The sequence below is a fragment of the Camponotus floridanus genome, unplaced genomic scaffold, assembly GCF_003227725.1.
Source record: "Camponotus floridanus strain SB8 unplaced genomic scaffold, Cflo_v7.5 scaffold19, whole genome shotgun sequence".
Taxonomy (NCBI): domain Eukaryota; kingdom Metazoa; phylum Arthropoda; class Insecta; order Hymenoptera; family Formicidae; genus Camponotus; species Camponotus floridanus.
The window spans coordinates 821,377-837,156 of NW_020229314.1; the positions used below are offsets into that span (position 1 = coordinate 821,377).

Below are 15,780 nucleotides of genomic sequence, written 5' to 3' on the forward strand. Positions count from 1 at the left end.
TAGTCACGTGACCGCAAAGACCGTGATCCGCGGTCTTTGGCCCTCTTGAAGAATCGTGAACGATTCAGTTCTCCGCGAGACACGATGTGCGTAAGAGCGTGCGAATCGCGACCGCGTTCTAAGCGAGATACATAGTTATATTAACGATTTCACGGAAGCCATCTCCGTCGATGTCGACCTCGAGATTGCCCGGGGTTCGCAAGGTCGTCTCGTCTCGATAAAATCACCGTGTGATTAAACGAACGCGTTAAACTAGTTACGAGTGCACCATCGTATGTTTCGCGATACTCTCGTAAATTCCGATCCGTGTTCTTGCGAGGTATCGTTTGATGTTTACAGTGCTTGGTTTTTATAGAAACGCAAACTCTACGAAGTGTCAGTGAATAACAAAGGTATTGAAATAATACAATATTGCGCGAGGTGAAACCCGATATTCTCTACATGATTTACTGGTTCAGTTGACGTGGAATATGACGTTTACCGGTCAATTTTATATAATGAGGTGGCAATGAAGAAAGTGGAAGTGTGGTGTACACTCGGGCGTTTTGTAATTTCGATTAAATTACCCGATAATTGTTCATCATGTTGAAACATACCAGCAGGACTGGACGATCTCGGATCGTCGTAAGAAAACGGAAAGGACGATCGTTGTCCAGAAGCTGGCCTGGTACACCCAGAACACTATCGATCGTGTCATCCGAGGTAAAGAAGCAATGGAAAGAAGATAGATGTGTAATGGATTCTCCCTGTTACATCGCGGAGAATGCATTACATCTATCAATCTATTAAATTGAGTAATTGATGCGATAGTTTATTTTTATAACACACTCTCTCTGATGTTTGTTTCGAAGTTTAAAGGAAAAAATATTTGCGCAAATATTCAAGATTGATGAAAAAGCTTTCGAGCATCTCGTAAAAAATATTGAAAAACTAATAAATTAGAAAAATATTATATAACTTATATCGATTCTTATATATTTTGTCAAATTATTTTGATTTTACTTTATTGTTATAATTGTTATGCAACATTTTGTAGAAACGTAAACGTGCGTAAATAAAATTGATTAGGTGATTTCATTTAAGATATTCGTTGCAGAAACTTATTTGGGAATTATTATTTAATATTTATAAAATTCTCTCTCTCAGATTAAATATCGATATGGTGCGATTATTTCTTTCAATTGATAACCTTGCGAAAGCGATGATATGAGCAATCGTGATGTAGGAACGAGGTCATTAATACTTGGTCGTAACGAACGAAGAGGTAAACCGCGTTTACATCTCGCGATCGTTTTATCTCGTTCGATGCACAACGCGTGTGTGTAACGTGTACACGTGGACGTATGCCGCCCACGCACGGCTCGAAAGTCCCACGCAGAGATTGAGCGCACAATGCAGGAGAATGACGGACGTCATGAATGAGAGCGTATAATTGACAGAGTATGTATTATTTTTTTTTGTCCGACTGTAGTTGATTATTTATGAAGGGAATCGACAACGTCGGAGGTATGCAATCAATATAACGTAAGCATTTTAAGATATTAAATTTTAAAATATTTTGTTTCCTTATTTCATTTAAGTAATCACCAAAAATGATTATTAAACTATAATATATTTTAATTATATATATTTTGTAAAAATCATTAAAAAGAAAAGCAATTAATTATTATATATAATGTTAGTTTAACTACCAGGAAGAATTGATTTTTTTTAGTGTATTATTGTTAGCAGTGTATCTTCCAACTTTTTTATTTTTTATTTATTACGCATTTAATACAACGCATTTAAAATTACATTTATTTATATTTTATCGATTTAGAATAATATATACTTTTAATAAATTTTGTAGTAATTTATGCGAATAAGTCTGCGTGTGTAAAATTTATGCAATTAAACGCATGCGTGTAAAATATTTCTGCTCGAATAATTCGCCGTTGGTTTACATTCATATCTAATGCGGTAATTGATTACAATTCGATTGTTATGTCAGGAAAACATATGCGCATTTTGCAACATTTGTTTATTGATTGTATTATGATTGCGTTTTGCTGATTGGGAATATTACGCGTGTTTTCAAAATCAAGTGTGATTAAGCAAGAAAGATAATTACAAAATATTGTGTGTGCGTGTATGTGATTGCGTATTATTTGATGCGAACATTTATTAATATCAACGTAATCTTGAAATTAGTTGATGATTCTTTTCAATTACTACTTGGGTAAAATAATTTGCAAGTAACGTTTCGTTGTCTCTCATACGAGGAACAATACGTTGGACTTGTCTTTGTGTGTCTTGGCAACATATGCGACCAAAATACCAAATCGGAACGTCGTCGTGTCGTGTCGCTCGATCGATCGCTGATAGAAACTGAACTTTCATCCCGAAATTGGTTCAACATTCATTCTAACAATCAAGTTACGAGGGAGCGGTTCCATGAATGGAACATATAACCAACATATCTAACCGGAAGTCCGGCCTACGAGTTCCGGCCCGAAGTGCACTCGTCTCATTGTCTCTTTTTTATTCTTTCTTTTTTTTTTTCGTTACTGTTCAGCAACGAATGCCGTTGCTCGTCAACCGAAAAGAGAGCGAAGGCCAGCGAAAACGAAGAGCGAAAAGCTCACATTATAAGCTATTGTAACTGATAATTAAAAGTCTGAGATGGAGATTTTGCTTAGTATTATGACATGCAGTTAGTATCAGCGAGCTTTTCAAGAAATTTATGGAGTTTATTATTAATTAAAACAATTAATAATTTTTCCATGTCGATAAATAAAATATACATCAACTGATACATTTAATAAATTGCCTTAAGTAGGCTCAATTTTTAATTAAGATCGTCTTTGTACGCGCACTAAATTATCTTCAACAAGTTGTTTGATACTTTTTACCTTATAAATAATATATATGTTGGGATATATATATTCTTACAAAATTCTCATACTTGTTGCATCGAAGGTATTGTTAGTGACAGATACTGTACTTAATTCTACTTTCGAATTTATAATAGATATCATCTCTATTCGTTTGTATCATATATTACATATCATTTGTTGAAATTTGGGATAATTTGACATTGTGAATTATTATGCGAGCATTTAATTAGATATCTATTTCTTATTTTCGGCCGTACATTATTAACGCAAATTAAAACAATATTATTTAAAATCATTTAAATTTTATTATTATTTGTAAATGTATACATTATTTAGGTGCAACTTTTCAGGTACAATGATGTCCTAAATGTATTTGGAACGAAGTAACACAGCTGCATTCGCCTCTGCAGGTGACGTCGCGCCTGATTAGATTATCAATGAGCATCCTTCAGGCGAAATATCATAGGCGCCTATTCCGTCTTACTTCTCGTTATCTCTGTATAAATTAAGACTTTATCTAGTTGTGAAATTGCAATTGTATGCATATATCCAAGTTAAAACAAATAATTGCCTACATTGAATATTCAAATGATGCAATCTCTTTTTTATCGCAAGTTGTCACTGAAAGTTTCTGAACGATTGCATAGTGCGTTCCATAGAAAATTGTTTTTGTTTAAAGTTTCTTTCTGATTAATTAGCGGTAGAACTTTTCTCACGCAATAATAGCAGCATTAATTTTGAATCGATGAACATAAACTGAAAATAAAAAGATATCTTGGCGAATAAAATCTCAGAAACAAAGATAGATAGAAACTCTTTTTTTTTTAATTAATTGTGGGCGAATTGCGTGTTTTATTATGTAATTTATATGATCTAGTTTTATCAATTGCATACATTTGAATATTGTGTAAAGATTGAAAGACGATGCTTTGTAATCAAATTTTTGCTAGAAGAGATTGGACGCTAAATTGATAAAGTCCATAGATAAAAACACTGGCGATAGCTCTAGAATATCCCGTTCATAGCGCTTATCTGTCCCGGTTATGTGGGACGCTGCGCATAGATATCAAGTTGCGCTTACATATTGACATCGACATCATTCCACGATGATTATTCAAACGCGCCTTTTATTACACACACACGTAACAATCATTTCCCGACCAGATGAATAAATTTCCAAAGAGATCCATAAATTAGACATAATTTATTTATAGCTTTTTTAAAAATGTGTACCATTGCAAACTGATGTGTCTTTTTTGCAGATCGACTATCCGGAAGTTCATGGAGGAGGAAGGATGCATCGACCACCGCACTCGCATCCTATAACCGACCATCGTCAGGTCAACCTGGTCTTTGATGATACGGTAAATATTTCTCTATTTGTTATTGATTTATGGCAAGTTTAGCAGTCACATCATTTGTGCGATTATTCTTCTTTTTATCCATCTGAACAAATTAAGCTCCAAAGACGTCTTCTTCAAAGAGATAGTTGACTGCAGATCTTATTTTCAGATGTTCCTAAATTGATATCTTTTACCATACAAATTATTATCGGTTTATTTGCTTGACATACTTTAAATCTGGACATATTCATTTTTATCCAGATATCCAGTAGTTTTGAGTTATTACTATCATAAGGCATCTAGAGAAATCTTTGTGGAAAAAGTTGCAATTATTTTTTGGGAATAATTGCAAAAGTTTGTCCCTCTCTTGAAATGTTCATCTCGTCTCATCTGTATAACACATGTTTTCAATCGATACAATTATCTTCTCATCGAAATCAATATCGATACCAGATGACGAATATAAACTTGTTTACGAAATCAAAATTCCGCGAATCTAACGTCGAACTCGTACGGCAGATTATTCCGGCGGATAAGAAGCTGAATGGGAGAAACAATTTGGAAAAATAAGCACGAGACAAAAGGAAAAGTGAGACATACACGAGCGACATAACGGGTCGTATAAATCATCCGTCCGGGTCGGACAGTGGCCTTTGAGCGTTTATTATCCGTTGCTGGATGGATGCTTTGAACGAAGCAGCAGCAGCAGCAACGATGTTCTCTTCTACGCACCAATCTCTCCATCTGCCTGTCTCACTTTCCGTCTGTCCACCTCTCTCTTTCGCTTCTCCGCGTCTCGATCGACCGTCCGTCGACTCCTTAGGCGCATCTCACACGATTGTCCGACAGTGATTCTGAGAGACCCTTAAAGATCAATTCAGGTGTCGTTATCGGCGTTAATTTACGTCATTGCTTGCTTATTGTTCCGCATGGCATTAACTAATCGCGAAGGCTGATGAATATTAATCGCGGGAGCACTGGCGTGTTCTTTCTCGATCAGCTTCTCGAGCGTGTTTTGCAATATTCTTATGACGTTACGTTCGGCTGGCTGTCCCTGCTGACATTCGCGTGGGTGTGCGAATCGAAGTAGGTTGTATTACATATCGAGCGTTACCGTTATTTTTAATCTCGGTTATTTATGTTGTGTTGTACCGTCGTGATTATCATCGAACAACCATATCCGATTGCAATTATCGTGAATTGCGATTTATTAGACATATATTTCTTGATTTTCTTCGTACGTTACATTTATAGTCTATCAGTGATCTCAATTTTCAACCTGGAACTTTACACGTCACTTTAAAAATTTGTAATTACGTATTTTCATTATATAATTAAAAAAATAGATTAATATTTATTAAGGTCACGATGAGCAAATTTCGCATCGATAATGTGATATATATATATATATATATATATATATATATATATATATATTTTTTTTGTAATTTTAAAGAATTCAAGAAGAGTTTTTTATACATCGTAGTTTTTATTTCTCTTCTTTAAATGCAACTTTATGTAAATTCATAATTACTCATAATCGCTTCCAAACTCATCAAGTAGCCTCCTCCCACGAATCAGATGTGGTTGCCGTTATTTAAATTCCTTGTTTCCATGCCGTAAATTGCACTCGAACCCTTCTCTCCCAACACAGTCCGATTATAAGCATTGATAAATTACAGATCATTATCGTGCAAATTATATTTTTAATCTTTTTGCTGCAATTTTACTTACGTATTTTATTGCGAGTATTGAAATGAAAGTCAGTCAGTCTTAATAAATGATTATATATGTCAATAAGTTGGGATGAGCAAGTTTCTATTTTTATGTAATTAATTAATTTGCTGCAAATATTGAAATTACTTTTTGAGAGATGCGCAAATTCTGCCTGTATTCGCGAGCCACGAAATTAGAACAAATATTGATCGTAAGAGATATGTGTAATTAGTGCGACGGAATTTAATTAAATATCTAGGTAATATTTGTATTAGATAAAATGTTGACTTTTCATTAAACTTTCAACTATTGTTTATATTCATATACGAATAACTAAATTGAATTTCCACTAATTGTCAAACCAAATTTTTTCGACATTAATAAATTATTATTTTACACTTTTTTTAACAATTTTCAAAAATTAAATTAGCTCAGACTCTATACAATATATAAATTCCTTCGTACATATCTCCACATTTCTATTCTCATTAATTGATCTACGATAAACTTTATATCACAATTTTAGTAATTATATCCCAAAGCAAGTACAATTCAAATTTAATTTTTGTAACATGATATCAATTTAAAGTTTTAATAAACTGTTCTTGGCGCGCAGCAGTTTACATCGGCTTGTCAAGAATTTAATTTCGCAGTTTATAGTCGCGCTACGATAGCGGAAAAACGAGAAGAATCCTTCCAAATTTGCTTCCCCGAAAAAAAGAGAAAGAAAATAAAGGGGAAAAAAAGAAAAAAAAAAAGAAAAAATAAGAAAAATGCGGCATCGCGTGCGGAAGCTACAGGTGGCCCGGCGTCCTTTTCTCGCCGGCCGGCCCGATGCGCCCCCCGTTGACACGGACCTGGGCAGCCGCTGTCGGCGCGGCGGGTCACGTGACCACCCTGCGTTCTCGAAGGGAATGTCAGCGGGGGCCGGCGAGGGTGGCAGCGGGACGAGAGGCGGTCCGCTAAGTTGATGGTCCGCCGCAACGACGGCAGACGGACGGACGGACGGACAGATAGACGAACGAACGAACGAGCGAGCGGACGCGTCACGAGTTTCGCGTTAAGCTGTACGAAGAGGGTCACGCCGCGTCTAGGTCCGTGTCCACGCGCGATACGACGCGTCACGCCGAGCGAGAGAGGAGAAGACGATCGGAAGACGTAAGAAAATGTCGCGGCCTCGCCAAATCCGCCGTGATTCCCTCGGCTAAGGGGAAGATAAGAACAACAGAATCACGAGGATCGTGCGGCTTCGCGATGGACGCGTACGGCGTGTACCAAGTGAGTGCTTTTTCTCCGAGAGGAGATACTCAAAATGGCCTTGACTCCTCCGGGGACGCGCCAGCCCCTTCCTGGAGAGCGCGGGGCGCACGCCTCTCCCGATGACATGACAGCGCGGACATTGTTAGACGGATGTTTTGTTTGGATGATGGATGTGTAGGTGTGCGCATGCGAGTGTGTTCGCGCCCGATGCACGTACTATCTGCGTGCGTGCGTGCCTGCGTGCGTCGTGCGTGATGTCATGTCGCGGTGACCTAACCTAACTACCAGCTATCCCAATCACGCCCATTCCTGGTATTTGCTATTCCTAGCGGACGAGCGGCATCGCGTCGTCGATGATGTTTTTGTTTCCCGCGATGTAGGCACCTCGATCGAATGAAGGAATAACGTTGCGGATTGTCCTCTTCAGTCTCCCATCTGCGAATTATTTGAAATGCTCGTTGCTATTAATTGGAAATTGATAGTCTAGAAGAAGGTTAGGTCGGATGCAGAAGATTTTTAATTATATCTCGTTTGTATTATGTACGTCACATGTATCTCACAAATTTATTATATAATTTGTGTACAATACACTTGTGGAGACACGTTTGAGTGAATGACAGATAATGAATTTTTTTTATTGTATGTTTCTCTCAATTTTCACCCATTGTTTTTATTTTATCGTTAATAACTTTTATCTTGCAACATATCTTTCTACTGACTTTTAATATATTGAATCTGTATAATATTTTATACTTTAGTTATTCATTAGAGATTACAATTTACATTGTCATTTTTTTGTCAAATATGTAATTTATATTGAAATTTTATTATATTTTTTAAGATATATATTCTAAATGTTATGTATATTTATATATAATATTTAGAATAAATGAGATAAGAAATGAGGCAGAAAGATTTCTAATTATTTGATAAAAAATATTTTCAAATTTATACCTAAGAATATGTAAAACTAGTTTGTAAATTTAATATTATGATATAATCTTATGAAAAATTATGCAAGCAAAATTCTTTTAATAAATAATTTAAAAATCATTAAATAGACTAATAAAAATTCTTTTTTATAGTTTTCACAAGGCCTGACAGGCAGGCCAGAGTTGTACCAGAAATCAAACAGAAGCAGTCATTCGAGTGACACTAGTTCGGCATACAGTGGATCTGACACAATGACATCTGTACAAAGTTCATTAGACGCGGATCCCGACGAGGTGGATCTCTCGGGTCTCGTAGAGTCTATTGTGGACAGTGATGAGGAGGAAGATCTTGCGGAAAGTATGGATGTAAGTATGGATGTAAGCCTATGATTTATCTTTTCGCTCAAACATGTATGCATTTTAACTTTTATTATTGCAATGTTTTAGAGTTTAACAGTGCGCGATCCTGTACGAGAATGTTTAGAGAAAGATCCTGTTGAGAGAACGGAGGATGACATAGAGACGCTTCTGGAATTCACGCAACAGCTGAAAGCTTTCACAAATATGACTTTGGCGGTTAGAAGAGCGTTGTGCGCTGTAATGGTATTTGCAGTAGTTGATCGGGCCGGTATGGTGGTTTTGAACGATGGCGAAGAGCTCGATAGTTGGAGCGTGTTGATTAACGGTGCTGTCGAGATTGAGCACAGCAATGGTGAAATTGAACAGCTCGGTCTTGGAGACAGCTTTGGTATCTTGCCTACTATGGAGAGGCTATTACATCGAGGAGTCATGAGAACAAAGTTTGTAATACGTTTCTTTTGTACCATTATATTGACTTATTTAGATATAAGATAAAAGAAAATGCGTTTTTCTCCTGTAGATGTGACGATTGCCAATTTGTTTGCGTCACACAAGCAGATTATTTTCGAATTCAACATCAAGGTGAAGAGAATACGAGGAGGCACGAAGAAAATGGAAGGGTAATTCTAGTAACAGAGTTACGAGGAGCTTTGGACGGCGCCGCGCGAAGAGGTCACGTGGTGATACGGGGAACGCCGGAACGTTTAATGTTACAGCTCATCGAAGAAAACAGTATTACAGATCCTACTTATGTGGAAGACTTCTTGTTGACTCATCGAACGTTTATCGATGGTCCGTTATTGGTTGCAAGCCAATTGTTGGAATGGTTCGATCAAGCACAAGTGCGAGATCGTGTTGCCCGCGTCGTACTCTTATGGGTGAATAATCATTTTACTGATTTCGAGACTGATCCGGCGATGATGGAATTTTTAGAAGCATTCGAAACCGGATTGGAAAGAGAAAAAATGCTAGGACAACAAAGGTAAAGTTTATTTTTTTCCATCTTATTTTATGGGAAAAAAATGAATTGGAGAGACACAATTATTATGTATACATTATGTATATTGTGATTTCAGATTATTAAATATTGCATGTGCGGCGAAAGCGAGAACGCGAAATGTAACACTAGCTCGACCAAACAGAGACGAGGTCCTAAATTTTAGCATCTTAGGAGGATTTGAGAGAGGTTTCGGTATATTTATTTCAAAAGTTGACAAGAGATCTAAGGCTGAGGATGTTGGTTTAAAAAGGGGTGACCAAATCTTAGAAGTAAACGGTCAAAGTTTCGAGCATGTGAATCACGCGAAAGCGCTTGATATCCTGAGAGCTTCCACGCACCTCAGTATAACTGTAAAATCTAATTTACTTGGTGAGTCTAATCGTCTTCTTAAAATCCAAATCAATAATGTAAAGTACTCATTTATCATTGATTATTTATTCTTACAGCTTTCAAAGAAATGCTTCAGATGCCAGATAACTCTCCGCGACCCCGAGGTAGAACAAATAAACCGGAAATACCCAGGCTTCAATCGGATCCACGTGCTAGATTATCGACACATGTAGATCCTATGACTGCTGTGAATCCTTTAAATCCCATGATTGGTGGAGTACCATTATTAATTCCCGATAATAATGTATCGCCATGTAAAGATGCCAAAAAAGAGCACAAGGGATTTATGACTCTTGGACCCAAGCGACGATTACAAAAAGCACTTATGAAAATGAACATACTGCCAAAGAACACAATCAAGTAAGTATATTGAAGCATATTTCAGAATAAATGATAATTAAATTAATATGTGAATCTTTTGTTGATACAAAATGTCTTACATTTTAACAGCGACGGTGTACACATGGACGATCCTCTTGCACCACCACATACGCCACCGGGAACAGGGCTTTCGCAAACGACCACTAATTTGTATCACTCAAAGAGTAATCCAGACCTTACGTCGCTTTATTGTTACGATGATTTAAGAGCAAACGATTATCCTGAACACGTGCTCAAGGTATATAAAGCAGATCAAACCTGCAAGTATCTTCTTATCCACAAAGAAACGACGGCACATGAGGTATGTAAATTTATGCTATCAATATTAAATAATAAATACAAACATTTTATTTATTGACGTTTAATGTATTATAGGTGGTAATGCTTGCACTTCAAGAATTTGGCATAACGGAAAGCAGTTCAAACTTTTCTCTGGCAGAAGTGAGCGTTGGCGAAGGTGGCATGATCAAGCAACGTAGATTGCCAGATCAATTGCAAAATCTCGCGGAAAGAATCGGATTGAGTTCCCGATATTATTTAAAAACTAACGGAATTTCCGAAACTTTAGTAGCTGACGATCAAGCACCAGAACTCATTCGAGAATCTCAGGTTCATTTCCTGCAACTGAATGCTGTGGAAGTGGCGATACAATTGACTCTACAGGATTTTAGTATATTTAGGTAAATTCAGATATATGAGATGTACAAAAGGAAATGTATAAATTTACTTGCTGCAATTTATACTTAAATATACATTTCGATAATAATAATAAACTTATTTTTGCACGTTTTATATTATAGACAAATCGAATCCACAGAATATGTGGATGATTTGTTTGAATTGAAGAGCAGGTACGGTGTACCTATGCTCAGTCAATTTGCAGAACTAGTCAACAGAGAAATGTTTTGGGTTGTAACAGAAGTATGTTCCGAGCATAATCTCGTACGGCGCAGTAAGATTATAAAACAATTTATCAAGATAGCTCGTAAGCATTTATCAATATATATTTTTTTCTTACTTATCTTTTATAATCATCTTATCGACAACATTTTTTTAACAGGTCAATGTAAGGAGTGCAAAAATTTCAATTCCATGTTCGCGATCGTATCCGGTTTGGGTCATGGTGCAGTATCAAGATTGAGAGCTTCGTGGGAAAAACTGCCATCAAAATATCAAAGATTATTTAGTGATTTGCAGGAATTAATGGATCCTAGCCGCAACATGAGTAAATATCGGCAATTGGTAGCGTCTGAACAAACACAACCACCGATAGTGAGTCATCTTATATATACCAAATAAGATATCTTTCATTGTGATTTTGACTGGATATAACGATTTGCAATTTGAGCTTTGCTATGGTAGCATGAAATGATCGATAATAAATTAAACCAATTTTGTTTCAGATACCTTTCTACCCAGTCGTGAAGAAGGATTTGACTTTCATACATCTTGGTAATGATTCGAGAGTAGAAGGTTTAGTAAATTTTGAAAAACTCAGAATGATTGCTAAGGAAGTGAGAACGTTGACAAACATGTGCTCTTCTCCCTACGATTTACTAACCATGTTGGAAAGAGGCGGGCAACCACCGAGTTCCGCGATGGTTGCTTTGAATCAAATGACCACTGGCAATCAGGGTAAGTTTTTGTCTATTTTTTCAATTGCAGATTTGGTCTTTTAAGTAATTTATACACAATTGCAACATTGTGATTTGTAGGCGGCCAAACTGCGACAGTGAAACGACGAAAAAAATCTACAGCCGCACCAAATCCGAAGAAAATGTTTGAGGAAGCGCAGATGGTCCGAAGAGTGAAGGCCTATCTCGCAAACATGAAAGTAATCACGGATGAAGAGCGACTGCATCAACTTTCTGTCGATTGTGAGCCGCATGCGGGAGCGGTTGCGGTCGCCGCCGCGGTTCCGCTTAGTGGTAGTCGAGGAAGAAGGCATCCATCACCTACTCTATCAACTACTAGTAGCGCTAGTAGCACTAGTGAAGGCAGGAAAAGTATACAAGGTCGGTAAATCTATTTACCAAGTGCGCTTTGTAATTTATTTTCTCCTTTGGAATTTTATCTTATAATTTGTATTGATTCTACAGGTACAAAATTCGGCGCTGCATCGCCACAAGCAGTAAGGAAAATGCTAGCCCTGTCAGATCCTCACAAGACACGACCGTATCAACCTAAGCACTGTCCACCGCCGCTACCTGTACCGGGTTTGGCTCTACATTCGAGCGGTCTAGAGCCTAGTCCAGGTGCACCTAGAAGAGTAGGATCCGGCAGCAGAGTACCGATGCACGAGAGATCCCACAGTGATACACCCGCTAGTTTACCACCGCCTGTCGACCTCAGTGCGGAGAGCAGTAGCGTAACTAGCTTGAGCAATCTTCAACCGTTGAGAAAAACTTTGACAAGCGGTGAGTACAATTTATTTCTTACAAAATGCTTGAAACGAGATGCTATCCAATGATACTTATTCTCTAGATCTTTCTAAAGATCTCATTTATAGACGAATCGTTCCGATTAAATAGACCTGGAAATTTATTTTATCTATTGCGATACTTCAACAGTTTTTTATTTAAAACTTTTTAGATCATTTATACATAGTATATTGATAGAGTGTTGATGAAATATAAATATCAACTTGGTAGATACGCATCTCGCGAAGCACCATCACGCACCTTCATTGCTCGTTACATACACTGGTCAGGTCTCGCAACAAGGAATCTCATTATTATGCACGCTGCACAGCCGTTTACGCAATTCATAAATGTTCCATGTTATTTAGTTGATCCATATATACACATACATTCGTACACACACATACACATGCATCTTGTATGCCGATTATTGTAGCGCGAGCTTTTCTTTTCGATTAGATATCACGAATACCTCACGAACCTAATTTCTTACCAAGTACAGCTTCTGTTCGGAGCTCTCGTACCATGGGACATACGAAGTGTGTGTAACTATCGATACCTATAATGTTGCTCTTTAAACATTTGAAATAGAAAATCAGTAAATGTCTCTCTTGACAACTTTAAAATATTATAGTAAATGGAAAAGATAACGTGCAGCTTTAATAGTCTAGATTAAATATTTCTACGATTACGATCCAATTTCTGATTGTCGTGTAGGAGATCATCGCGTGTTACAATTTTAACATAAGTACATAAGTCGCGCGCATGTAAGATATATTCGTTGATTTTGTTAGAATCAAATACGGCAGGAAAGAAAGATAGGAATACGCAAGAGAGATGTAATCAGCGCGTAGCGAGGTGATCAACTTACTTATATTAGGTTCTCGCGTCGGCTCGATTTAGAGCAAAGAGACACGCGGATTAAAATGAACGTACGTCGCGACTAGACGTGCTAGCGTGTTTAGCGATCGCATCAGGGCGGCTAATCCCCCGGCTAGAACGTGTGTAGTGATAGAAGTGTCTTGGGGACGTGTGCGTAGGTTCGGTGACGAGCAGTGACAGCGGTCATAGCACTCAGCTGGACAGCCACAGCGGGAGCAGTGTGGAAGCGGGCGGCAGCCCACCGCCACCGCAAAGACGGCACTCCGCTCTGCAAGGTACGTAATCAACAACAACACGAGAGTGAAGCGAGAGAACGGATTGTGGCCAACTGTGCTCGTGTGCTGTATCTCTTGTTCGTAGACCGTAGTAAAAACAGTAGAGATTAGAGTAGAGTCTCTTTCGCGCGGACACCGATTCTGGAAATCGAATTTCTCTCAGCGCGTGTCATCCTAGCGACGAAGGCTGGATATTATATTTTTACGATGTAATATTACGGTTTATACTTTGTATCACCCATCCGATGTTTGTTTTATTGTTTTACATCAGCTGTTGTTTCTTTTTGCATTATCTGTCGTGTTTTCTTTTTTTATGTTATCAGGGGATTACGTGTTATATAATTGTTGATGTGTCCGATACTGTTGATAATATTAACTAACAGTCGCGATAATTTGGAAATCTAGATTTTGATTACGATAACGATTTCCGGCATTTGAAAGATTGTAACGTCAGAAAAATTGCATTCGAGGAAAATTATATCATAGTTTTAATATTTATCCTTGAATATCCAGACTCACGATTTAAATTTCTGAATATTTTTGATATAAATATATTTAATTTTAATTATTTATTGCTGTTGAATAATAAATATTATCAAATATTTTTTTGTTCTTATACAATATTATTTTATAATTTTTAATTAATTATTATTCGCTTCTTTTTTGGGAGTCGCTGGCTAAATTTTACCGCTAAAGAACGTATGTCCCATGGCCATTTGTCTTCAAGCGTTAATCAAATTGCTCTTAAATGTTACTCGTAAACGTCTTGTTAACATCTAAAGAATTAAATATTATTATACATTGTTACGTGTGTTTTCGCGTTGATATTCGCATCGTCGAGCACTGCCTATAAATATATATATATATATATATATATATATATAGAGCATAACAATTCTGCTTTCAGCAACGCTTTATTAAACCGTTCTAGCCTACGCTTGTATAAAATTCGCTTTACAGCTTGCAGTGTCGGCTAGTTATTCGCTTAATTGTGCGCCAGCTTCGAAAAATATTTGCATCGATCGCAAAAATCGCGTCGAATTCTCACTCGGATCGTCCTCTCTCGAGGGTTTACGATAAACAACGCAAGTCTGTAGACTTTGTAAAAAAAAAAAAAATTGTCGTATGTGGCCTCTCTGTGTGGTGCAGGGTCTGTTATAAGAGGCGGAGCGCCTCCGTTTCCTCATGCGGTAGCGGTGTTACCTCCGCTTCCTGCCAATCAGAATCACAATCACAATCATCATCACCACCACCACCATCACCATCATCAACAACAACAACATTATCACGATCATCTTCATCATCATCATCATCATCAACCTCCAACTCCTCAAGGTGAGTTCGCGTCTCTGTCTGCCTGTTTCGTCTGTCTGGCTTGCATTGAATCATTGCGTTAATCCTGCTGTCTCTCTCTCTCTCTCTGAAACGGAATACATTAAGGTTCAACGGAATAGTGTGGCTCATGCATGCGAAACGGTATACCGAAGTATTGCGAGTGTAGTAGATGTTACAACTTTGCCAATCTCCAGCATCTTTACACAGGCTTGAGCTTTGTCCGAACTTGATGGAAATTGCCTTTCACGAGGATGTATTTAGTCTCTCTGTGCGTGACGTTCTAATCATTAATTGTACAAGTCTGTTGGTATGCACGCTGGTGACACAGTATTATGGTTCGCTTCTAGCGTGGCCTAGAAGTGCAACCCGCTGCATCGAGTTTGCTCCATTTGCGTATTTGCGTGTCCTATAGCATTAGCAAAGATATAACTGAGCGCGTTCTTTCCAGGATACTAACTAGACGCGAAACGGTATATATATGTGCTTTTTTCCTCTCTCTCTTGGGCAGGTTGTGTAGCGGCGAATGTGTTTTGCGGTTTCCTTTAAATACGTTCGCCTCTCGCGGACCTCGGTTGTAAGCGAGCGCAAATTATCTTTTCTAATGAGTGCC

At 37.6% G+C, this 15,780-nt stretch overlaps 1 protein-coding gene across 8 annotated transcripts in view; it reads left to right on the plus strand.

The window, feature by feature from the left end:
- LOC105248938 (rap guanine nucleotide exchange factor 2) overlaps nt 1–15,780 on the plus strand; it is a 78,952-nt gene that overhangs the window by 56,980 nt on the left and 6,192 nt on the right. For 2 of the 8 annotated variants that reach the window (XM_011254035.3, XM_011254022.3), the window contains 14 exons: nt 4,139–4,240; nt 8,281–8,493; nt 8,575–8,927; nt 9,008–9,469; nt 9,564–9,856; nt 9,934–10,237; nt 10,328–10,559; nt 10,634–10,938; nt 11,059–11,243; nt 11,319–11,530; nt 11,662–11,893; nt 11,974–12,273; nt 12,358–12,675; nt 13,719–13,835. In XM_011254035.3, coding sequence (XP_011252337.1) covers nt 4,139–4,240; nt 8,281–8,493; nt 8,575–8,927; nt 9,008–9,469; nt 9,564–9,856; nt 9,934–10,237; nt 10,328–10,559; nt 10,634–10,938; nt 11,059–11,243; nt 11,319–11,530; nt 11,662–11,893; nt 11,974–12,273; nt 12,358–12,675; nt 13,719–13,835 — 3,628 coding nt within the window. Of the gene's footprint in view, nt 1–78; nt 703–4,138; nt 4,241–6,532; nt 7,214–8,280; nt 8,494–8,574; nt 8,928–9,007; nt 9,470–9,563; nt 9,857–9,933; nt 10,238–10,327; nt 10,560–10,633; nt 10,939–11,058; nt 11,244–11,318; nt 11,531–11,661; nt 11,894–11,973; nt 12,274–12,357; nt 12,676–13,718; nt 13,836–14,984; nt 15,171–15,780 lie in introns of those variants that run through there. The other 6 variants (XM_011254034.3, XM_011254026.3, XM_025407832.1 and 3 more) reach the window with 5 other exon arrangements.